The sequence below is a fragment of the Meles meles genome, chromosome 1, assembly GCF_922984935.1.
Source record: "Meles meles chromosome 1, mMelMel3.1 paternal haplotype, whole genome shotgun sequence".
In the NCBI taxonomy this organism is placed as follows: domain Eukaryota; kingdom Metazoa; phylum Chordata; class Mammalia; order Carnivora; family Mustelidae; genus Meles; species Meles meles.
Genome location: NC_060066.1, coordinates 199,406,929 through 199,431,531, shown reverse-complemented (window position 1 = coordinate 199,431,531; position 24,603 = coordinate 199,406,929). Strand labels below are relative to the sequence as shown.

Here is a 24,603-nt window from a genome sequence, read left to right as displayed (position 1 = left end):
AAGCAGGCCTCCTAGGGCCTATCATACTTCAATCAGCTTTCATTGGACAAAAAGGGTTTCATAATTTTAAAAATATATATTGGATAGAAAACGGGTGTGCTGTTACTACCTATAATGTGCACGGGCAGGACATCTTATACTTGACTTCTTAGGTGGAGAAGGGTGGTGGCAGGAGGGGCGGTGCACAGGCCAATCAGGGCCTCACTACAGAGTCAGGGGTGACTGCCAGGAGTGAGAGGTATGTGGGGAGGGCTTCCTGGAGGAGGTGTGCAAAAAGTAGGCAGGCAGGGTGAGAGGCACTGGGGTTTGGTGGGGCAGTGGGGGCGGGTCCAGCCTGGGGCGCAGGAAAGGGGCTTCTTACCTTGTTCTTGATTCCCTCCTTCCAGAAATCCACCTCATACTTCAGATCCGGTTGGGGCATGCAGTGGGGCAGCTCGTAAGTGGCATTGATGCTCAGGACCTCCTCTGTCCGAGTGACTACCAGGGTGGGTGGGGCTGGCTCCACTGGCAGAAACGGAACAGGACCTGTCAACATCCATCCCCTCTGCCTCCAGGCAGGCCTGCCCTCCCACCCTGCCCCCTGCCTCCACCCCCCAACTCAGAGAACACTCCCGAAAAGGCAAAGTGGCTCTGGTGTTTGTTAAGCACCTACTATGCCTCAAGAGCCTTAAAGTCATTTTATTTCAGCTTTGCAGTGACCCTGGGAGGGAGACAGCACTATTCTCAACATTCGGAAGGGCAAACTGTGAAATGAACAGGCCAGGCTCACAGCTCACCTGCCTTTCCTCCTGCTGCCCCCCTGCACCTGGGTGCCTGCACATACCACATGGGTCTGTCAGAATCCTGTCCCCTGGCACTTCCTACGGCTGCTGACACATCACCACAAACAGGGTGGCTTAAAACAACACACATGTGTGACTTCCCAGTTCTGTAGGTCAGAGTCCGGGGACACTGATAATATATTAAGTCCTGAACAGGAAGCTGGAGGGAACCGGGATCTTGACCTCCAGGAGTTGGAGGAAATTATGGGGCAATGAAATACGCAACTATCAACACTCAAGAGAGTAAATGACCAGGGCCCCAGCCGAGGGTGGCGAAAGTCAGGAAGGCTCATTCCGGCTTGGGGACGTGCTGTGGGAGAGTCAGGAGAGCTTCAGGGAGGAGGAGGAGGCAAACACACAATTAATAATAATAAAAAAGTAACCTCCTCGCTGTATCTTTCCTTTCACCCTGATCGCTTCTCCCTGTCCCCCCAATTACCGGTTCGTCCTTTGCTCTTCTAGCCTGCCTGGCTGCCTGCGTGCCCATCCTTCCTTTCTTTCCAACCAACACTCCTTTCTTTCTTCCTGTTCCTTTAGACTGTCTTCCTGCCTTTAGGCTAGCCAGCCCGCTACTTCCCTGCCCTCCTTCCTCCCTACCCACCCATTCTTCCTTACTTTCCAAACATCATTCCTTCTTGTCCTTCTTCCCTTCCTTCTTCCTTTGCCTCCCCCTTTCCTCCTGTCTTTCCACCTCTTCCCTCTTCCCATCCTTCTATCTACCCATGGATCCATCCATCTGCCTTTCCTTCCTGTCCTCAGTCTTCCCATCCACATGTGCTTCCTTTCCAGTTAGCCTGTGTCTTTCCAGGCAGCCTTCTTCCTTCCCCGTCTCTGCTGTAACCTCCTGCACCCCCTCCCTTCTCCCCTTCTTATCCATCTACCCAGCCAGCTTCTTGTATGCAGGTTAGTTCTTCCTTTCTACTATCCCTCCCTGCTACCTTTCATTCAAGCCCTTTCTCCTCTCTCTCTCTCCAAGCCATATTCTGCTCTCACATATTTTGAGAAGACTGGGCAGCAAGTTGCAGATCTCAGCTTCGAGAGGCTATTGTCTGAATATTTCTCTTCTCCTTCTTACTACCACACCTCACTCTTGGTCTGGTCCAGTACCATGATCAAGATTAGAAAGATCCAGATTCTCATTCCATCTCTACCCCTCATTAGCTGTGTATCCTGGCAAGTTCCTTAGCTTTTGTGAATCGTGCTTTATTTTTTTTTTTAAATGGGTTGATGAAAAGGAACCCCACAAGTTTGTCATTAGGATTAGAAATAAAATATACTGGGAAAAGAAAAGTACTCTCCTGGCTCAGTGTTAACACCGGTGATTTCTGAATATGGTACCCATGGGGGATGTTTTCCTCTCTATTTTTCTCTCCTTCTCTCCCCCGCCCCAATTTTCACAGTGCACAGAAGTTACTTTTGAAGCTGGAATTTAAAAATTCTTTCTTTTTTAAAAAAAGATTTTGTTTATTTATTTGAGACAGAGAGCACAAGTTGTGGTGTGGGGGGCAGTGGGGAGGGGGAGAGGGAGAGAGAGAGAGAAGCAGACTCCTAGCCCGATGCAGGGCTTGGCTTCGGGACCCCAAGATCATGACCTGAGCTGAATGCAGATGCTTAACTGGCTGGGCCACCCAGGTGTCCCCCACACCTAAAATTGTTTCTTAAAGAGAATTTGAACATAAAAAATAAGAATAAATATATAAAATGCCTCACGTAGTTCCTGACTAAGGTTGTGCTCGCTAGAAGATAAAAAGCATCGCTAGAAAGAGGTGTAAATGGAATTGCTGGTGCTGGCAGAAGTCCCCTAAGCCACCGCCACGAAGCCAGGCTACGTGTGGCTGTCCTTGCTTTGGGGACGTGGGAGACGGTGGCCAGGACAGCAGTGCCACTTAGCCCAAGTTCCTGGACAGGGAGTCTCCCAACCAGGTCCCTTAACCGCAGACTTACCTTCAAAAAGGTAATCTAGGTACTTGGACTCCACCATGGGGGACCTGGCGCCGGCAGAAGCCGCCCATACACGCCCCTTGAACTTGTTGTACAGGTCCTGTTTCTCCAGGCACATCAAAGGACACACCAGCTCTTTGGTTCCTTTGCACTTCTGCACTTTTCTCCACCGTCTGGGGGTCGCAGCGCTGAGGGAGGAGAGAGGGGAGTTTGGGCTGTGGACTCAGCCTCTGGGGTGGGGGGGCTTAGCGAACAAGTGCTCCCTTGTCCATCTGCCTGACTGTCCACACGTCTGCCTGTCCTACTAGCCAGCCGTGGGCTGGGACAGAATGAAAGCAGGCTAGTTAGGAGCTCAGGCTCCAGGAGAAGCGGGTGCTGGGACCCTGGCTCTGTCCTTCACTAGCTCTGGGGCCTCAGCGGATCACCCCCTCCCCCATCCTCCTGCCTCCCCAGGGCCACGTGATGGCCACAACTGTCAGTGCTAACAACCGGTTCCTGAGTTCTTCATTCAGGCCTTTCAGGCCACCTGCTGTGTGCCAGGCACCGTGCTGGGTGCTTTGTGGCTATCAGAGGGGACACGCACGTCTGTGATGCCAACCTTCAGACATCACCGGGGTCCGAAGAAGGGACTTGCATACTGGGCATTATTCTTGGGGGAACCGACAAGGCCTGACAGGTCGGGGACTTCCATTCTGGTGGGAAGGGGAGAAAGACAATCATCCCGCCAGCGAGGTGAACCCAGGAGCGGGTAAGGGCAGCGGGAATGGGGAATGGGGAAGGACTGCTTTCCAAAGGTAGGCCAGGAGGGTCGTTTTGAGGCCTTGATAGCAAGGAAGTCAGGGTAGGCCCGGGGGAAGGAATGGCAAAAGCAGAGCCTGCGGTGGGAAGGAGTTTGACCTGTCCGGAAGAAAGCAAGGAGGCCAGCGTGGCGGCGGGCCAGTGGGCAAGGGAGGGAGACGTGCGCACAGGTTGGAGAGGTGGGGGGAGGGCTGGATGGGTAGATCAGGTGGGGCCTCTGCATCCTGGTAAGGAGCTTGGATTTTATGCCAAGTGTGCTAGGGAGTCACTGGGAAGTTCTGAAGAGGGGGCCTGAGATGATCTAATTTCTGTTTTTAAAAGATCACTCTTGGGGCACCTGGGTCGTTCAGCTGGTTGAGCATCGACTCTTGGTTTCGGCTCAGGTCACGATCTCAGGGTTGTGAGATCAAGCCTCACATGGGGCTCTGTGCTGAGTGGGGAGTCTGCTTGAGATTCTCTTCCTCTCCCACCCCCTCCTCCCCTCCCCCACTGGCTCTTGTGTGCATGCATGCTCTCTCCCTCTCTCAAATAAATAAATCAATCTTAAAAAAAATAAAAGACCACTCTGATAAACCAGCTGGGAGGCTGCAGCAGTGGTCTAAGGGAGAACGGAGGTGAGGCTGGCAAGAAGGGGCTGGACTGAGGATATGGTCTGGAGATAAAGCCGGTAGGACTTGCTCATGGATTGGATGTGGAACACGAGGAGAGGAGAATCCACAGTCACTCTTGGGCGTGGGCACCAAGCAATACATGAATGGAGGAGGCTGAGATGAGTACGGCAAAGTGAACAGATTTTCGGGAAGAATTCCTTGGTTTTGTTTCTTGGTGGAGCTATAGCATGTAAACATTAACAATAATAATCAAAACAACCCTGGTGTGGCTATATTAATATGAGACCAAATATAGACTTCAAAGTCCACAGAAATATGAAAGATGAGAAGAATCACCACATAATGAGAAATTATTTCATTTCTCAGGAAGATATAAAAAAATCTCTTTTATCTACCTGCTAAATAGCTACACGCACTATATGGCAAAAACAGACAAAACTGTAGGACAAAACAGAAGATCCACAATCATCATGAGAGATTTTTAATAAACCTCACTCAGTAATTGATGACTGAACAAAGAAAAATAAGCAGTAAGTACATAAAATACACAAAAAAGAAAAATGTAATTATCAAAGTTGGTCTAATAAACATAAATGGAACTGAACTAGTTGAGCCACACATGAAACAAAATATGAACAAAAACATTAGCACAGGGGCGCCTGGGTGGCTCAGTGGGTTAAAGCCTCTGCCTTCAGCTCAGGTCATGATCCCAGGGTCCTGGGATTGAGCCCCACATCGGGCTCTCTGCTCTGCAGGGAGCCTGCTTCCTCCTCTCTCTCTGCCTCTCTGCCTACTTGTGATCTCTGTCTGTCAAATAAATAAATAAAATCTTAAAAAAAAAAATTCACCCTGACTTGCATGTCTCTCTCTGCCTTTAAAAAAAGAAAAACAAAAACAAAAACAAAAAAACGTTAGCACATAGTTCCCTTGGCTTAGGGCTCATCCTTGTGACTGCACTTAATCTTAACTGCCTTGTGAAAGGCCGCATCTCCAAATACACTCATGTCAGGGGGTTAGGGCTTCAGCACACGAAAATGCTGGCGTACGACTCAGTCCATGTCAGGGCTGTTATGAGTTAAACTGGTATGAATGCTCATGTACAAGTCTTTGTATGGACATAGCTTTTCATTTCTCATAAATAAAGCTTTAGGAGTAGAATCTGGGAGATTTGGCAACTGAAGGTGAAACATGACAAGAAACTGTCAAGCTGATTTCCAAAGCAACTGTACATTTCCACCAACAACGCAAGAATTCCATTTCCTCCACATGCTTGCCAACACTTAGTATTGTCAGTCCCTTTCATTTTAAGCCTTCCAGTTGGTGTGTGGTAGTGTTTCATTGTAGCTTTGATTCACATTTCCCCAATGACTAAGGCTATTGAACATCTTTTTATGCGCCTTTTGGCCATTCGAGTATCTTCCTTTGTGAAGTGACAATTCAAGTCTTTTTGGGTGATCTGTCTTCTTATTATTAAGATGCAGGAATTCTTTATCTGTTTTGGATACTAGTCCTTTTCCAGTGTATGTATCTGGTGAATATTTTTTGTATCAGTAGCTGGCTCTTTCATTTTCTTCAGCTTTTTTTGTTTTAAAGAGTTAAAGTTTTAAATGTGATGAAATCCAGTTTATTAGGTATTATGGACTAAATTGTATTCCCCCCAAATCATATGCTGAGGCCCTAACACTCCCTCATATAGGATGGGGCCTTTTAAGAGGTAATGAGGAATAAATGTAGTCATAAGCGTGGGGCCCGAAACCAATAGGACTTATATCCTTTGAGGAAGAGAAAGGGATACCAGGCACGCTCTCACACAGAGAAAAGGTCACATGAGGACAGAGAGAGAAGGCAACCATCTGCAAGCCAAGGAGAGAGGCCTCAGGAGAAAGAACCTGCGGATGCCTTGATCTTGGACTTCCAGCCTCCGGAAGTGTGAGAAGTACGAGTCTGTTGTTCAAACCCCCCAGGCTATGGTATTTTGTCTTGGGAACTCTGGCAGACTAAGACAGATTTTGGTACCATAAATGGGGTGCTAATGTAAGAAATTGCTAAAAATGGAAGTGGCTCTGCAACTGGGGAATGGCTAGAAGCGGGAGGAATTTTCAGGTGCATGCTAGAAATTCCCAGAGTGCCCCGAAGAGACTATTGGTAGGGATAGGGAGTCAAAGGCGGTTCTAGGAAGAACTTGGATGCAAAGGAAGAACGTCTTACTGGAAACTGGGGGAAAGGTGATCCTTGTTACAGAGTGGCAAAGACATTAGCTGAATTGCGTTTTGGTGTTTTGTGGGAAATACAAGTTAAAAGTGATGAACTTGGATATGTAGCTGAGGAGATTTCTAGGCAAAGTATTGAAGACGTGACCTGGTTTCTCCTTACTGCTTATGGTAAAAGGAAAGAGGAGAGAGGTACGTAGAAAGCACTGTTAGGCCAAAAGGAACCAGAACTGGAAAATTCTCAGCCTATGCATATGGCCAAAAAAAATGAGAAAGTAAGTTCTAGAAGGAACACCAAGGGTGAGGGCATGGTTGGGAAATTTGATAGGGAGATCATGGATGGGACTCACAATTAACTTAATCAGCCATCTCCGTAGAAGCCAGAAACAGAGGTGGGATTAGAATGATCTGTATACCTACCTACCTGCTTACCTACCTACCTGTCTCACCCTGTTTACTGGAAAGATTGAAAGCAATAGCTAATAGCACATACACTGTCCTTTAAAACCATTTTCTACTAAATGGTGGAATGGCTGATTCAGGTTTTAGGTCGGGATTGTGCAAATGAGCCTGGAAGATCTGGGTGTAACAGCAACAAAATAATCAAAACTACTAGCATCACACTAAAAGGACTCAGGAGCTACCTTGAAAGGATTTTTCACTGCCTCCAAATGGGACAATTCAAGTTTTAATGCGCAGACAAGTTGCATTAGATTGAGACCATCAGCTACGTTTAAGTACTAGAGTTCATAATGATAACAAAGGAACCAAACTGATCACCTTTGGGAGATGACAGAGAACCAACTCATGACCTTGAAAACTTGCACAAAAAAATGAAGCATTTGTCCTGTCTTACCTATCTGAAAGGTACACTGAATGTCAAATACTCTAAGAGAGGAAGCATCTCTTTGTAAAATAATTCCACCTAATAAGTGAAAAAAAAATCATACAATTAGAATATCATTTAAGAATGCTCACAGGTGTTTAAAAAGTGTAAAAGGAAAAGACAGTATCACAAAGGTCTGGAGGATGGACTTTGACCTCTAATCAGCCCATCCTGGCTCCACTATTCCCAGCGGCGTGACTGAGCAAACTTGCTCTGGGCGCCCCCGTTTTCTGTCCTGTAGACGGCAGGTGCCACACCCCTTCTCATGGGGCTGTGTGAGAATAACTTCCATTGATGTGTGGACACAGTGCCCGACACACAACAAGCACACAGTTCACGTTAGGTGTTTCCTGCCTCCTGATACATCCCTGTACAGTTCTTATTTTGAGAACTCGCTGGCAATCTGCCCTTTTCCAAGCTAGGCCTCTCACCCTCTTACTCACATCCAGATGCTATAGAAGGAGGGACTATGACAGAACAGGAAGCACGTAAGCTTTGGGGTCAGACAGGCTGGGGTTTTTCTTCTGGCTCCATCCCTGGTTCCCTCGGGCAGATCATAGCCCCTCTCTGAGCTCAGGTTCCTGGTCTCTAAAATGGGAGGAAGGGCAGGGCTCAGTCAGTTAAGTGCCTGACTCTTGATTTCCACTCGGGCCCTGATATCAGGGTCCTGGGTTGAACCCCCTGTCGGGCTCCGCGCTCCCTCTGTTCCTCCCCCTACTTGCACTCTCTCGCCCACAAATAAATAAAATAAAATCTTGAAAAAATAAAATAAAACGGGGTAAGTGTAGACCTGCCTGGGTATACAGGGAGAAGGAAGTGAAACATTCATGCGAGACGTTAGAACTCAGCCTGGCACGGGTGGGTCCTGCGTACTTGGCACGCACCTCCCCTTCCTGCTTCGCCCTCCTCACCCGGCCTAGAGGAGTCCTCTTGACTACCTGCTTTCATCATCTTACTCTCTTACTAAAGAACCTCAAGTGTTTGCTATCTATGTGCAAAGATCAGCAAATCTGCTTCCACGATCGGATTTCTCTGGATTAGTTATGGTTGCCTGGAATGCCAGGCTGAGAAGGATCTCAAGGCTCTGTAGGGAAAAAGCATGATCCTCTGGGATGCCCACCACGGGCTCTGCAGGAGATACGTCTGCCCTCCCTTGTCAGCTGGAACAACTCCAAGCTCCTCATTCAGGCCCTGGAGAATGCCACCACTGGGTCCCTGTAGCTCTGCTCGAGCCCTGTTCTGACTCTTCTCAAAGATCCTCCCGAGCTACCCTATGACCCAGCAATCGCACTACTGGGTATGTACACTAAAGATATAAATGTAGTGATCCGAAGGGGCATGTGCATCCCAATGTTTATAGCAGCAATGTCCACAATAGCCAAACTGTGGAAAGAACCAAGATGTTCATCAACAGATGAATGGATAAAGAAGATGTGGCATATATATACAATGGAATACTATGCAGCCATCAAAAAAAATGAAATCTTGCCATTTGCAACGACGTGGATGGAGCCAGAGGATATTATGCCAAGCGAAATAAATCAATCAGAGAAAGACAATTATCATATGATCTCTCTGATATGAGGAATTTGAGAGGCAGGGCGGAGGTCATGGGGGGAAGGGAGGGAAAAAATGAAACAAGATGGGACCAGGGAGGGAGACAAATCATAAGAGACTCTTAATCTCAGGAAACAAACTAAGGGTTGCTGGGGGATGGGGGTGGAGGGATAGGCTGGCTAGGTGATGGACATTCGGGAGGGTATGTGCTATGGTGAGTGCCGTGAATCGTGTAAGCCTGACGATTCACAGACCTGTACCCCTGAAGCAAATAATACATTATATGTTAATTAAACAAATAAAAAAATAAAAAAAGATCCTCCAGAGCCCCAGTAGACCCAACACCTGTGCCCTGTCCCCTAATTAGCATCATTCCCACCTCCAGACCTTTATCAACGCACTCTCTAAACACCTGCCACATGCTGTCTCCCATGGGACACAGAACCGGGAAGCTGACGACACCCAGTGCAGGTGTCCCAGACAAGCCCCTCCAGCCTCTGCCCACCTCCTCAGGCTCCCCAAACACGACCGGAGGCTCCCCTCTACCTTTGATAGGCCACAAAATAGGTCACGTTCTGGGAGTAGCCAGGCCCTGGGAGCCATGTCAGGTACACACCGAAGTCCCGGGAGAGCAGCGTCACGTTCTGGGGAGGGGGGAGAAGGGGCTTCCCTGTGGGAGAGAAAGAAGTCATGAAGCCTGGAGCTCCTGACTGGTCTTGACACGGGCCATCTGGAGCTGATGAGCAATGTGGTGGGCAGTCACGTGCTCAGTGAGTTTGAGAAGCAGGCGTCATCTGGGGTAGCTAAAACACGGACAACATGAAGTAGACTGGGCACCCAGGGCCAGGACTCGGATCACAGCCATGCCACTAACTGCCTGTACCACAGCCCCTTCCCCTTCCTAGGCCTCCGTGACCCATCTGGCACCTGAGGGTTTCAGTGGAAGACCTCCAACAGGAACCATCTAACATCTACTGAATTTGCTGGACTCCGGGAGGGAACAGCCCTGAGGGTCACAGGAGCAGACGCTCAGTTCTGTTCTTAGCCATGTCCCCGGAGCTTGCCTGCCACGGTCCCTGATGATGAACAATATGTATTTGTTGAATGAATGTGAAATTTTGTGAAATTTGGATCATTCCAAAGACCTCCTAACTGGTCTCCTTGTTTCCAACCTTGTCTCTTAGGTCCGTTCTCCATAGAGGGGCAAGGGCTAACGTGAAAGTCAGCATCATGTCCCTCTTCTGCTTTAAACCCTCTACTGGCTTTCACATCGTTCAAGGATAAATCAAAAGTCTTTATAACCCCACCTCCACCCCCGAGACCTACCTAATTCCACCCACTGCTCTCCCCGTGCTCCCTGCTCCCAGCCACACAGGCCTTTCTGCTATTTCTAGAGCATGCCAGGCACGCTCCCCCTCCAGGGCTTTCCATGACCTGTTCCCTCTGCCTAGACTAGTCCCCCTCCTTGGATCTCTGTCAAGCTCATGCCTTTCTGTCCTTCACATCTTGGCTTAGATGTCACCGTCTCAGTGACCTGGCTCCTATGTCTCCTCCTTGACACGTCTTCCCCACTGCTAACCCTTACCTCCTGAAATATACACCTGATTACACCTCTCCCCAGTTCTATGTCCTTCCCTGGCCCTTAGGATAAAGTCCATGCTCCTTATTGAAATACGTGACAGGCCACCTTGTCGACCTCTCCCTGATAGCTCCCCACCAGGCTCACCAGGCTGCAGCCAATCTTGGTTCCTGTCCTTCTCAAACAACTACATTCTCTTGGGTGACTTTGAACCTAGGAATCTTTGACTGCCTGGTGTTCACCATTTAATTTTTTTTTTACCATCTAATCTTTTATTTTTTATTTATTTAAAAAACTTTTTAAAAGATTTTGTTTATTTATTTGACAGAGAGATCACAAGTAGGCAGAGAGGCAGGCGGGGGGGGGGGGGGAAGCAGGCTCCCCGCTGAGCAGAGAGCCCGATGAGGGACTCGATCCCAGGACCCTGGGACCATGACCTGAGCCGGAGGAAGAGGCTCTAACCCACTGAGCCACCCAGGCGCCCCCCATCTAACCTTTTAAAGACTTGATTCAAATGTCAATTCCCTGACATCTCTAAGAAGTGGTAGTGAGGGTGATGGGGACAATGGTGATGACGGTAATAGCTAATGTGTATTGTGTCCTAACCATTTTCTTTCAATCCTCCCCACCTAGGAGGTAGGCACTAACCGTGATCATCACATTAGAGATGAGGGAAACAGAAGACTTGTCAGGTAATAAGTTATAGAATCAGAATCCAAAGCCAGACCTAGTCAACTCCAAATCCTGAGCTCTTGACCACACTTCCTTCCTGAGGGTCTCATGGGGCCTTGTTCAACTTTATTCTTCCAACATCTCCGAACCGCTACTGGCCAAAGACATCTGGGGACCACTGTGTGCCAGAAGTCTCAAAGAGGAATATAATCCCATTCTTGCCCTTTAGGAGCTCATGGGTCCTATGAGAATTCAGTTCCCTGAAGTATACACACAGGTCACACAGTGTGTATTTATGATGTGTAAATTAAATGTGTATGGATGATGGACATCCATACCGGTTACAGAATGGTGTTGGAGAGGGGGGATGGGGCAGGGGCAGGTCTACAGATGGCTCTTGCTTCAGCTCCCCACCCCTGGCCTTTTAACCCAAATATGGGTTAAAATACAGGTTAAATACAGCTTCCACCTCATCCTGTGATCCCCACTTGGAACTGGATCCCTGGGGTGCAGACGCCGTCACTGTTCCCAGCTTTCTAGCGGGTGAGCTGCAGAGGCCAAAGTCTGTGGATTATAAATTATCTTGTGGCAGCCCACGCCCAGCGCAGAAACAGCCGCTGGGGTGGTTACCGACTACTGAGCCCTCGAAGGGTGGGAGGCACTGGTTTGACACTTGCTGCACAAAACCTCATTCCGTCCTTAGGACAAACCACTCTGTGGGGTGGATGTCACTCTGCTTCCATTCAGGGGACTAGACTCGGAGACAGATGGTAAATAATTTGCCTGAGGCTACGCAGCCACTTTGTGTGGGGGCCAAGATTTGAACCTGGATCTGACCGTGCTTTGCCCTAAACCATCACAGGCTGCGGCTTGTGTCGGGTACATTAAATATTCCCCAGATAAAAGTGTAGTTAGATCCAGACAGGAAAACTATTGAAGTTGACAGTGAATCAGGGGGACAGACGATCCCTCCCCACCCCCACATACACACAGAGGCACTGTCCTTTACCAGCTGCAATGACAGCCCCTGCTGTGGACGTGCCAGGGGCTGGGGTATCCATGAGCTGACCCAGGCAGACCAATGGTCTTCAGCCAGCTGCCCACCCCGCGGCCAGAGCCTGCCATGCTTTCTTCAGCTTCAGGATTCTCTTCCTGGCGCTTTCCTTCTTGGGTAACTCCCCTGATTGCTCTGAGCCTCAGTGTCCCCATTTGAAAAGGGAGAGAACAGTCCCTACCTCATAGGACGGTGGGGTTGTGCCACTTAAGTAGGGGAATAGAAGTTGCTCAAGAAACGTTGGCTTTTGATATTAGCATCAGATGATGCCCAAGGGCCCTTCTTGCTCTTGAACTGTTAGCCCAAGACCAGGAAGTCCAAGACAGGGGGCAGTACTGGACCTTCTCCTGACTGATTGGGGTTTGGTGGTTGGGTCCCAGCCTGGGGTATTTTGTACCTTGCCTCCTTATTTACCAGTGGGAGCCCACAAAAGAAGTTGGCTTGTTAGAGTAACAGCAGCGCACAGATTCCGCTCAGTCTGGGCGCTTCTGAAACCCGCCGTCCGGAGGAAGGGAAGGGGACTGCCGCTGGAGGGCAGGACTTCCCCTAATAGCGAGGATCCAGTCTCATATGAATGCAGGAGACAGCGCCTTTAGGAAACCTTAAGCAGCACTTTATAAAACAGCGCGGCTGCTTTTCCAACTGCCACTGTCTTTCCGGTGCACCTGGAGCGGAATTGGCATTAGGAAACTGGATCCGTTTCGTACGGGAAAGGCATTTCAAAGTCTTGGGTCTCTTTCCTCCCAAGTCCCAATTCAGAAGACGACGGGAGGTGGGTGGGCGGGGACGATCGCACTAGCTCGGCTGGCGGCGGGCCGGTGGCGGGCCGGCGGCGGCCACGTCCGTCCCTCCCTCCTGGAGCTCCGCACTCGGGGTGGGCGCCCCTGGCCGCCCCGCGGCGCCCCCCGCCCCGCGGCGCCCGCGCTTACCTAGAGTGGACTGCAGCAGGCCCAGCAGCAGGGGGACCCACCGCCCGGCCCCCGCCAGGCCGGCTCCAGCGCTGCCCGCCCGGCGCGGCCAGGTCCTACCTCCCGGAGCCTCCGGGCTCACCGGCCCGCAGGTTGCGGCGGCCAGCAGCCACTGGGAGGCCGATTCGCGGGCCCGGGGCGGGGCGGGGCGGGGGCTTTCCCCGGGGTAGTCCCGCAGCCGCGAGCGAGGCTTGCAGCCGGCTCCGCGTGCCGCCCCCGCTCCATGAAGGCTGTGGCTCCTCGGCGCCTGCACTGCCCTTTGTTCAGCCGGATCCCGGCGCTGGGGGTGGGGGTATCGGTAAATCCGTAGATGGGGGGAGGGCAGGGAAGGAGAACTGCTTATGACCAACAACCGCAGTTAGGAGTTCCAGTTTGGGCTTTCGAAGAGGACTAAGAGAAGTGTTCTGAGCCAGTTGAACAACACAGCCCCAGACACCGCTGGCGGTGTCGGAGCGAGGTCTGGGCACCGGATACTAAGCCAAGCCCTTCCCACACACTGTCTACTTTAATCCCTCTGAAAATCTGGTGGGTCGGTCCTTTACCGTGTGTCTCCTTCACACCGGGAGTGGCAGCCTCCAGAGCTAAGGGACTCGTTCTGGGGGAGGCGGGAGCCTCCCACACCAGAGCCCTGGTGAGTTACCCCGCATCCCAACAGGAATCGCCCCCGAGCAAGGACCAGCCTCTCCGCAGAATAGCCTACTGTCATTTAAAAGGATGTTGCCCAGAGATATGTAATGACTCGGGGATGTTTCCAACATACTCAGTAGCAGAAAAGCAAGTAGCCAAATACGGCCCCATTAACAAAAAATCTCTGTGTCCCATGGGGCGCCTGGGTGGCTCACTCGGTTGAGCGGCTGCCTTCCCCCCTCAGGTCAGGATCCCAGGGTCCTGGGATTGAGTCCAGACTGGGGCTCCCTGCTTGGTGGGGAGCCTGCTTCTCCCTCTCCCTCTGCCTGCTGCTCTGCCTGCTTGTGCTCTCTGCCAAATAAATCAACAAAATCTTAAAATAAAATCTATATGTCCATAGGCATGGATAACAGATCAAGGATCTATACCAGCATGTTCGTGGTTGTTAATTTCTGGGTGATGAAGAGATATATATCATATATATATTTAAATTTCTTCTTTCTGCTCATGTTTGGTTTCTAAGTTTTTCAATAATTTATCTGTATTGCTTTTCCAGTCAGATTCTGAAAGGAATTATTGCTCTCCTTTATTAAATGTTCTTTTTTTTTCTTGCCACCACTCTCCAAGGAAATATGGCCTCCTCTTTACAGCTGAGGACACTGACATTCTGAGGCCCAGAGGGCTGACACAGGTGCTGGATTCTGGGTTGAGGCCCAGGCCCAACTCCACCACCACAGCACCTCTGGGTAACTTGCTTTGTCATCTGGGGATCCGTGGGTATCTGACGGGGTGACCGTGGGGCAGCTGTGACCATGCCCATGAACAAGGAGCAGACACAGAGCAGAGAGAATCCCGGACTCATCTCCGTGCCAGATGCTGGCTCTCAACTTGTAACCCAGCAGTTCTTGGTTGAGAGAATGCGTTTTCACCGAACTTGGTGGATCTCAAAGCTGCCTTGAGTTTGGTTTTGGGTGAAAACATTCAGAAAGTTGTGGACGGTTCTGAGATAGGCCTCATGACTTCAGCTCAGTCGGCACTTTTTTTAAAAAAAAGATTTTATTTATTTATTTAACAGACAGAGATCACAAGTAGGCAGAGAGGCAGGCAGAAAGAGAGGAAGGGAAGAAGGCTCCCCGCTGAGCAGAGAACCTGATGTGGGGCTTGATCCCAGGACCCTGAGATCATGATCTGAGCCGAAGGCAGAGGCTTAACCCACTGAGCCACCCAGGCGCACCCCCCCTTTTTTTAGGCTGTCAGCACTTCTTCACAGGGGCTCACAGGGACCATATTTGAACCTCAAAGGCAAGGAAGATGAAAGGACGCCTAGGTATCTTTGAATTTCCTTTTGAGTCAGAGACTGGGTCTTCCACCAATGAGCTGCCAATGAGCTGCGGCTCTTTCAGGCCCCGAATCCCACTTGGCAGTGGGGACAGGGCCGTGGGGAAACGTCTCCATCTGCCACTTGTTCCACCCACTTGGCTTGTCTGAACCTGGCACCTGTTCTTTTGACAAAACCTGTCACATGCTTGTTCTCCCCTGTGGACCCCCCCACCATCTCAGGTTAGGAAATCGTGTGTCTGGATGCCTCGCTGTATCAACATGAAAGGACATTTTGAGAGCACAAATGTCAAGCTCATTGCAGCTCTTGAAACCTTCAGAGAAGTCCTCTTGGTTGTGGGCCAGAAAATCTCAGCCAGTGACCACAACCTAGCCTCCACAGAGGTCCTCACTGTGCTGCTTCGACTTCTTCCTTTTCTTTCTTTCTTTTTTTTAAAGATTTTATTTATTTAACCAACACAAATCACAAGTAGGCAGAGAGGCAGGCGGGGGGCAGTGCGGTGGGGGGGGGGGCAGGCTCCCTGCTGAGCAGAGAGAGTGATGCGGGGCTCGATCCCAGGACAGTGAGATCATGTCCTGAGCCGAACGCAGAGGCTTAACCCACTGAGCCACTCAGGCACCCCCTGCTTCAGTTTCTTTCCACTCTCTCAAATACTGAAAATGAGGCCATTCTGGAATAAAATGAACATACTTCTATTCTCTCTTTTGATCTCTTTATCGAAAACAGCCCTTGATAGCATTAATTTTTTTTTTTTTTTTTTTTACATTTTATTTATTTATTTGAGAGAGAGACAGTGAGAGAGAGCACAAGTGAGGAGAAGGTCAGAGGGAGAAGCAGACTCCCCGTGGAGGATAGCATTAATGTTTATTTGAATCCTTGTTACACGGCAAGTGCTACAGTTTACATATATTGTAGTATTTGATCCTCACAACAACCCCACCGAGGTGGGTGTTAGGATCCCTTTGCATATATGAAACTCTGGGAGGTTCCACTGCTTACCCAAGGTCACACAGCTGATTAGTGACAGGCCTGGAATTTGGACCTTGGTCTGGCTGTCCTCAAAGCCTGTGGGTTTGAACTTCTGCTATTCCTCCTCCAGATGGTTAAGGGCAGACAAAAATAAAATTCCCCAAGCTTGATCACTTCCTGATTTGCAAAGATCACAGCATTAAATTGTCATGAGTGCGAGGATGTCGACTCCCTCTGTGGACTGGATTCTCAGGTAGAAGCAGCAGTGGGAAGGTGGAAATTGGGAAATGTTTCACGACAGGGTCTCGGTGGGCGGGAGGAAGCCCTGCTTGGGTAGCGTATGTGGAAGGTGTGACTACGTCCTCCGCAGTCCATTTCAGCGCGAGGTCACTGAACAGAGTTGTGAAGAAATGCTCCCAGCTGGTTATGTAAGCCTGCTTTTCCACGAGGTGGAAGAACTATCACCGAGATTCTCCGCATTTAGAACAAAGCGCATCCCAAACCCTAAGTGGCTTTTGGGGCCTCTGGTCCGCGGCCGGGGGCTCAAGATCTCTTACACAAAGTCAAAGTTTACAACATGGCCTCCACCTCGCCTTTGAACTTTTCCTCCAGTTCTCCAGGCTCCAGCCTCACAGATAGTCCTGCAGGTTTCTCTCCCTCCCTCTCTCCCTCCCTCCCTCTTCTCTCTTCCCTCCCTCTCCCTCCCTTTCCCTCACCCTTTCTCTTTCTCCTTCCCTCCCCCTGCTCACCTCCCAGCCTTTTCCCTTCCCAGGTTTTTCTCCCCTCTAGTCCTCCAGTCAACTTCTATTCCTGCTTCCAGTCTCTGCTCCGACGTCACTTTCTCAGGGTGCTTTTCCTCACCTCCTGACTTTGATTTGTTCCCAAACCCCACATATGTCTCCTTTGTAGTATTTAACCACCATTTCAGAGAAATCACCTTCGTGCCTTTAATCTCTCTCTCTCTCTCTCTCTTCCTGAAGCCTCATCCTCAGAGCCTGGCCCATGATACGTAAGAGCAACAGACCTTCAACATCTGGGGCTCAAACAATTCTGTATGCCCCAGACAACTCAGCCTCATTCCTGCCTCTTAGCTGGCGCTTGATAGCCACTCACTAAATGTTTACTAAGCTGAACTTGACATTGACTCATACTTAAAAAGACCTCAGTATCTCTTCTGAAAGTATGACTTCACGGTCACGCCTCCCTCCATAGGTGAGATTTTATAAGCACGCCTCTTCCACTGACTCTGAAAATAAAGTGTATAAAACTGCACTGCACAACGATTCACAGCCTCTCCTGTCTGGGCCAGCAAGGGGTCCAGCAAGACTGGATCTATAAACACTGAGAAAGGCAGATAAAAGTTAAGAACCAAATGGGGCTTAGACATTTGAGGAAGAAAGCAAGTTTAGGGGCCAGCTGCTGTAAAAGTGAGATGTATGAAGGGAGAGGTGGAGAAAATAGATTTTGGAACTTTTTGTTCTGTTAGGACTGGAATCCCTTGTGGCATCCCCCCCTCCCACCCCCGGGAATAAAGATTTTAAATGTCTTTAAACTCCAGGGATTTTTTTAGTTGTTCCTTTTTTTTTTTTTAAGTGAGGTCTTTATTTTTTTAAAGATTTTATTTATTTATTTGACACACACAGAGCGAAAGAGATCACAAGTAGGCAGAGAGACAGGCAGAGAGAGAGGAGGAAGCAAGCTCCCCGCTGAGTAGAGAGTCTGATTTGGGTCTCAATCCCAGGACCCTGAGATCATGACCTGAGTCAAATGCAGAGGCTTAACCCACCGAGCCACCCAGGTGCCCCGTTAGTTAGCTTTAAAGTAATCTCCATCCCCAACATGGAGCTCAAACTGAGATCAAAAGTTTCATGCTCAACCCTCCTGAGCCAGCCGGGCACCCTCTATTGTTCTGAGTGTTGTCCCTCCCCTCCCCTTCTTTTTTTCTTTCTCTCCCTCTTTTTCTTTCTCTTTCTCTTCCTTCCTTCAAGATTTTATCTTTAGAGACAGTGAGAGAGCGGTTGAGGCAGAAGGAGAAGCAGGCTACCCCTGGAGCAGGGAGCCAGGTAGACTCCATCTCAGGATCCCGGGATCAAAACTGGAGTCGAAGGCAGACGCTTAACCCACTGAACTACCCACGCGCCCTTGAGTGTTGTTTTACTTTTTTTTCTTTTTGAGGTTTGTTTTTCTTTTTCTTTTTTTTTTTTTAAAGATTTTTTTTTTAAATTTATTTGACAGACAGAGATCACAAGTAGTCAGGGAGGCAGGTAGAGAGACAGAGAGAGAGAGAGACAGAGAGAGAGAGAAGGAAGCAGGCTTCCTGCTGAGCAGAGAGCCGGCTGCGGGGCTAGATTCCAGGATACTGGAATCGTGACCTGAGCCAAAGGCAGAGGCTTTAACCCACTGAGCCACACCCAGGCGCCCCTTGAGTGTTGTTTTTCTTATTATTATAATTTTATTTTATTTTTTTAAGATTTTATTTATTTATTTGACAGAGAGAGAAATCACAAGTAGGCAGAGAGCCCGATGCGGGATTCCATCCCAGAACCCTGGGATCATGACCTTAGCCGAAGGCAGAGGCTTAACCCACTGAGCCACTCAGGTGCCCTTTTTATTATTATTTTAATGAAATGCTGGGCGAGGCAGGCTCCAACACCAGAAGGCCCCTTTTTACATGGTATATTTAAAACTTCTAGCAGTAACAAGAACCGAAACCCCAAAACCCGCCCAAACAAAAAAGCAATTCCACAAACTCACCAGACCGGGAAATTCAAGGATGGGCGTGGCTACGGGACATCTGTAGCAGAAAGAGTCTCATTGGCCTGGCTTGGATTACATGCACTCCCTGAACCAATCAGCGTGGTCGGGGAGGATGGGATGCTCTAGTTGGTCAGTCTGCATAATATGCCCTCCCCTCGGGCAGGAGGGGTGACTAGAGCATCCTGATTGACAGCTCTTCCTGCCAAATGCCGCAGAGGAAGTGCCAATCGTGTCTACTACAGTGGGTTACATATAAAGAGACTTTAGCGCTCACCGCCGCCAGCCCCTTATGCTGCCCTGAGTCTCTCTTCTCTCCAACATCATGGAAAGATGGGCATCCAGGTGCTGCTTGAGGTCTTCCACTGATGAGCTCTCACTATCCTTTGGAGCCACGAATGCTATTTCTGAACCATTTCAGTTAGGAACGTCTCCCGTCGATTGACCGACTTCCTTGTAACGACCCCCAATAACCCAGCTCTTCATTTTGGGGCATCACAGAATAATACGAAATCCTCTTCTGCATGTCAACCTTCCAGATGTTACGTTTTCTGGATTCTTCTTACCAAGTGGTGTAGGGGGGATCACCAGTTTCTCGAGGATAAAAGACCAGCCTGGAAATCAGGAGGCCTGAGCTCCAGCCCTCACTCTGACTTTAACGCAGAGTAGCGGCCACCCTCGGAGTAATTGTGCACTGTTCCCATTTTACAGATGAGGAGACTGTAGCCCCCCACATTCGTATGTTGAAACCCTAACCCCCAAAACAATAGTATTCTGAGATGGAGCCTTTGGGAGGCAATAAGGTCGTGAGAGTGGCCTCCATACCAATGGGATTAGTGCCTTCAGAAGAAAAGACACCAGAGATTATTATTTTTTCTCTGGCATGGGATACAAGGAGAAGACATCTGCCATCTCTAAACTAGGAAGAGTGCTCTCAGCAGGAACAGAACCGGCTAACTCCTTGATCTTACCCATCCCACCTTCCAGAACAGTGAGAAATAAATGTTTAAGCCACCTGGTCTATGGCGTTCTATTACAGCAGCCCCAACAGAGACAGATATTGTAGTAAAGGAGATTAAGAGACATGTCCAAGGTCACACAACGAGAAATGGGGAAGGTGGAATTTGCATCCAGGATGGCATCATTCCAAAACTTCTGTTCTTTATCATTTTATGGCCTCAAGCAAGTTAACTCATTTGTCTGTGCCCCAGTTTCCTCCTTCACAATTTGGGAACTTTAGTGTGTATTAGAATGACTCACCACAGATCACTGGGGCTCATCCCCAGTGTCCCTGGATTCAGTGTTTCTAGGATGGAATCTGAGGATTTGCATTTTAACAACTTCCCAGGGGCTGCTGGTCTGGGTCCCACACTTTGAGAACTACCTGTAGTAATGGATTCCAGCTCTAACATACCAGGATGTGGGGTGGGGGTGGGAATAGGGCAAGATTTTACCTTTCCACTTAGCTTGAGCTTAGGTCACTGTTGAATGGTGTGTGTGTGTGTGTGTGTGTGTGTGTGTGTGTGTATGACAGAGAAAGAATGTGTGTGTGCGTGCATATGCGCCCAAGTGAGCAGGGAGCAGAAATTGGGCTTCACAGTAAAGTTAATTCAAGGAAATTTCAAGAAATAGGTAAAACGGATGTCTGGGTGGCTCAGGGGATCAAGCGTCTGCCTTTAGCTCGGGTCATGATCCCCGAGTCGGGGGATTGATTCCCCCATCGGGCCCCCTGCTCAGTGGAGGGGCTTCCTGCTCAGTGGGGAGTCTGCTTCTCTTCCCCTGCCCTGGGTCATGTGCTTTCTCTCTCTCCCTCTCACTCACTCTCTCTCTCTCTTTAGGTAAATAAAATCTTTTTTAAAAAGGGAGAAAAAAGAAAATAAAAAAAGAAATAGTTAATATAAGTGGGGAGAAGGAAGAGTAGATGCCCAGTCAGATTTGAAGGGAAGCAGAAGGAACAGTCTCAGAGCCCTATAGTTTTTGTAATTATAATAATTCCAGTACCTGAACACCTACTATGTGCTAAATGCTTTCGATACTTTAGCTCATCCAATTCTTACAACCAGTCTGCAAGGTTAAGACTCAATAGTGAAGCTTTGCCAGAGGAAACTGAGATTCAGAGAGGATAAGAAATAGGGCCAATGGGAAGGTAATAGGAGGAAAGGCTGACAGTGTCTCAAAAAGTTAACCCTTGAGTTACCATATGGCTCAGCAATTCCGCTGCTGGGCATAGCCCCAAGAGAATGGAAAACATGTCTGCTTAAAGACTGGACACGAGGGTCACCTGGGTGGCTCAGTCATTGACCATGTGCCTTGGGCTCAGGTCATGGTCCCAGGGTCCTGGGATTGAGACCCTCCTCGGGCTCCCTGCTCTGTGGGAAGTCTGCTTCTCCCTCTCCTGCTCTCCCTGCTTGTATTCCCTCTCTCACTCTGTCAAATAAATAAATAAAATCTTAAAAGAAAACCTAATGAGTGCTCATAACAACATTATTCATAATAGCCCCAAAGGGGAAGTAAGCCCACTGTCCCTCAGCAAATGAGAGGATAAACGAAGTGTGGTAGGTCCCCACACAGGACAACTATTTAGCAGTAATAGGCAGAAAGGACTGACACGCGCTGTCTCATGAGTAAACTTTGAAACCATTACGCTGAGTGGACAAAGTCAGACACAAGAGGCCACATATCATATCATTCCATTGATATGAAGTGTCCAGAATGGGCAAATCTACAGTGACAGGAAAGCAGAGTTATGGTTGCCAGGGGTTGGGGGAAAAGGAGAAACTTAGGGAAGTGACTGCTCCTATGGCCTTTCTTCTCCCCGGTGCTGAAAATGTTCTGGGATTAGACGGACGTGATTGTAGCATGACTCTGACTCTATTAAACATTGCACACTTCAAAAAGGCGAATTCTGTAGTAGGTAAATGATAGCTCATTAAAGAGAGGGGGTTGCTAAGGGCACAGACGGAGGGGTGGAGCTGGGATTTGAACCCAGGGGCATATGGCAGCCTGGAAAGAGCCTCTGATTACCGCCTTGGCACAGCCCTTCACCTTGGGCAAGCCATCTCCTTCTTCTCCACCGGCCTCAGCCATCCCTGAAGTTCCCTCCGGCCCTGATGGGAGAAGGACATGGGGAAGGTGCTGCCATCAGAGCGGGGGCGGGGGCGCCTGGGGGGATTGGGGAGGGCAGGGCGGTGCTCACCGAGAACCCCTTCTCCCTTTCCAGTAAGAACAGCCCCGCTCTTTCCAAACCTGCCTCTGTCTGCTCCTTCCAGGCCTGGGAAGGCCCCCGGGCGCTTGACAGCGGTTCCCAGGTGTGCTGACCGCCGGGCGTGCAGGGACAGCCGGGCACCTGCCGGGACCCGGCCCAGCGCCCCAAGCCCGCCCGCTCCTTCTGGGAAAGCGGGGGCGGCTCCAGACCTGTGCACCTCAGCACCCCAGCCTCAGCCCCTGCCAGATTCATCCATCTCGGTGGGGTTCCTCTCGCCTGTTTTTGCAGGACTTCGGCGGGGGGGGGGCACAGCCTCCTGGGGGGCTCCTACCTTCCTCCTTTACCTCCTTTGGGTCTTTCTCTTACCTGTTTGTTTTTAATAATGAATTTTTGATGACACAAGCAATAAATTAATAGGCTTTCCTTTTCACACGTTTAAAGAGCACGGATTCACGGTCTCCCATCTACCGTCATTCACACCCAAACCACAGGTCACTGCCATTATCAGTTTGGGGGGAGGGGTGGATTTTCCAAGTGTTTTTCTACGGACCCATGGAAAACAGACAATAGTGTGCATCTGTCTGTGTGGTTTTATACTCTGCCATTCTGTAACTTGCTTCTGGCATTTTTCACTCCACAAAACTCCATGGAGAACTTCCTACATTGGACACATAGTACATTTTTTTTTTTCACCGTTCAAACTGTTCCACAGGTCAGATGCGTCATATTTTCTTTACCCCTCCTCCAGTTGATCCGTATGTAGAAACGTTTTAATTTTTCAAGATGACAAAACACCTCAAGGATCACCTCTGTGTACACTTAGGTGGGTGTTTTTACAGGGTAGACAATACTGAGATGTGGGTCTGCTGGGTCAAAGGATACATTTAAAAATGTCACAGGTAGGGGCACCTGAGTGGCTCAGTGGGTTAAGCCTGGGATCCTGGCTTAACCCAGGATCCGGGGATTGAGCCCCATATCAGGCCTCTGCTCAGCAGGGAGCCTGCTTCCGCCACCGCGTGCCACCCGGCCTCCGGCTGCCTCTCTGCCTACTTGGGATCTCTGTCTGTCAAATAAATAAAATCTTAAAAAAAAAAAAAAAAGTCACAGGTACTGTAAATTGCTCCACACGGTGGCTAAACCAATCTAACCCCTACCAGCAGCCTACATGAGGATATCCTTTTCCCAACATCCTCATCAACCTTCCATCTCTTCAAACTTAAAATTTGTTGCCAATGTTTTCTTACTATTGTACTAATTTGCATTTCTCTGGGAGTTTCCTAAAGTTCCAGGTTGCTGGTTTGTGGACAGAACTCAGGAATTGGGAGAAAGTGGTCTGAATCCCAGATTCAGCACCCTGTCACCATCTGCTGTGTGACCTTGGGCATGTTTAGTCACTTCTCTGGCCCTGGGCACACTCATCTATGTGAACTCTCTGCAGCCGATTTTCCTCTCTGCCTGAGAATCTTGGTTGTTATCTTGGCTTCTCTGCGTCCCTCTCTCTGAGATCTGAGTTTTCTTGGTCCCCAGGAAACCTCTTCTGTCCCTTCTGCCACCACCCTCTGCCCCGCTGGGACCCAGACATGCTTGGGTAAGGCACTGGGTCTAGAAGCCTCCTGCCGGAATGCACACATGGGTCCCCTGGTAGCGTTTAGGAGGGGACATTCCAACCAGCTCTCAGCAGTTAACAAGGGCAGGGCACCAGGTGGAAAGGGCTTTGTTTATGTATTTTTTTTTCTTTTATAAAACTTGACTTTAGAAAAGTGAAACCTGCTGTGCAGAAAATTTTAAAAATTATAAAGAAAATAAAAATAAAACTTAATTCTGCTCCCCAGTGACTCATTGGTGCCATTTGTGTGTCTCTTTTTGATAGATGTGTACCTGGATAGTATTTTATATGCATTTTGGTACTAATTTTTCATTTAGTAGTATATAAGGAGTGTGTGTTTTAAAATCTTGACTTTTTTTTTTAATGACTGCTTTCAGATAAGCTGTACCAACCGGTGCTCCCATGAGATGTGGATGGGTAAGCTTTGGAAGGAGCAACATGACCCTCACCCATCTGGACACACTCTTATCTTTAAGAGGCAAAGGGAGGGAGGGAGGTCAGAGAGTCCCAGGAACCTCCATCACCTTCAAAGCCTGTCCCCCATCCACAAGCTTTCTTAGATAATCAACTGCATTTCCTAAAAGTGAACCCCAGGGGGCACCACACACCAAAGAAAAGTGATCAAAACAGCCATTGCATTGGATGGACATTTCCCCAGCTACTTCAAAGCAGAGAGAACACCATCTCTCCTGGGCTTATTGACCTCTTCCTTACCTGACCGTCTTCCCTTCTTCATCCTGTGTGTGTGTGTGTGTGTGTGTGTGTGTGTGTGTGTGTGTGTGTGTAATTCTCATACGTGCCTATAGGAGATTCTGGGAGTTAGATGGGTCAAGGAGCACCCAACATCATGATAAGGGCCCTGAATTGCAGCTTCCCTGGTGTGCATCTTTGGGCCAAGTACATCACTGTTCTCGGCCTCAGTGTTTCTCATCTGTCAAATGGGAGTGACAATTCCTTGCCCCTTTTTACTATGTGTGTAGGTGTGTGTAACTTTTTTTTTTTTTTA

At 49.1% G+C, this 24,603-nt stretch overlaps 1 protein-coding gene across 1 annotated transcript in view; it reads right to left on the bottom strand.

Moving 5' to 3' along the window:
* Positions 1–21,873, bottom strand: part of IFNLR1 (interferon lambda receptor 1) — a 29,029-nt gene extending 7,156 nt beyond the window's left edge. Inside the window, exons 1-5 of the mRNA XM_045982088.1 lie at positions 21,811–21,873; positions 13,059–13,377; positions 9,371–9,494; positions 2,766–2,950; positions 362–504 (exon numbers count right to left, since the gene is read on the bottom strand). Coding sequence (XP_045838044.1) covers positions 362–504; positions 2,766–2,950; positions 9,371–9,494; positions 13,059–13,377; positions 21,811–21,873 — 834 coding nt within the window. The remainder of the gene's footprint in view (positions 1–361; positions 505–2,765; positions 2,951–9,370; positions 9,495–13,058; positions 13,378–21,810) is intronic.
* Between the last annotated feature and the right edge of the window lie 2,730 nt (positions 21,874–24,603).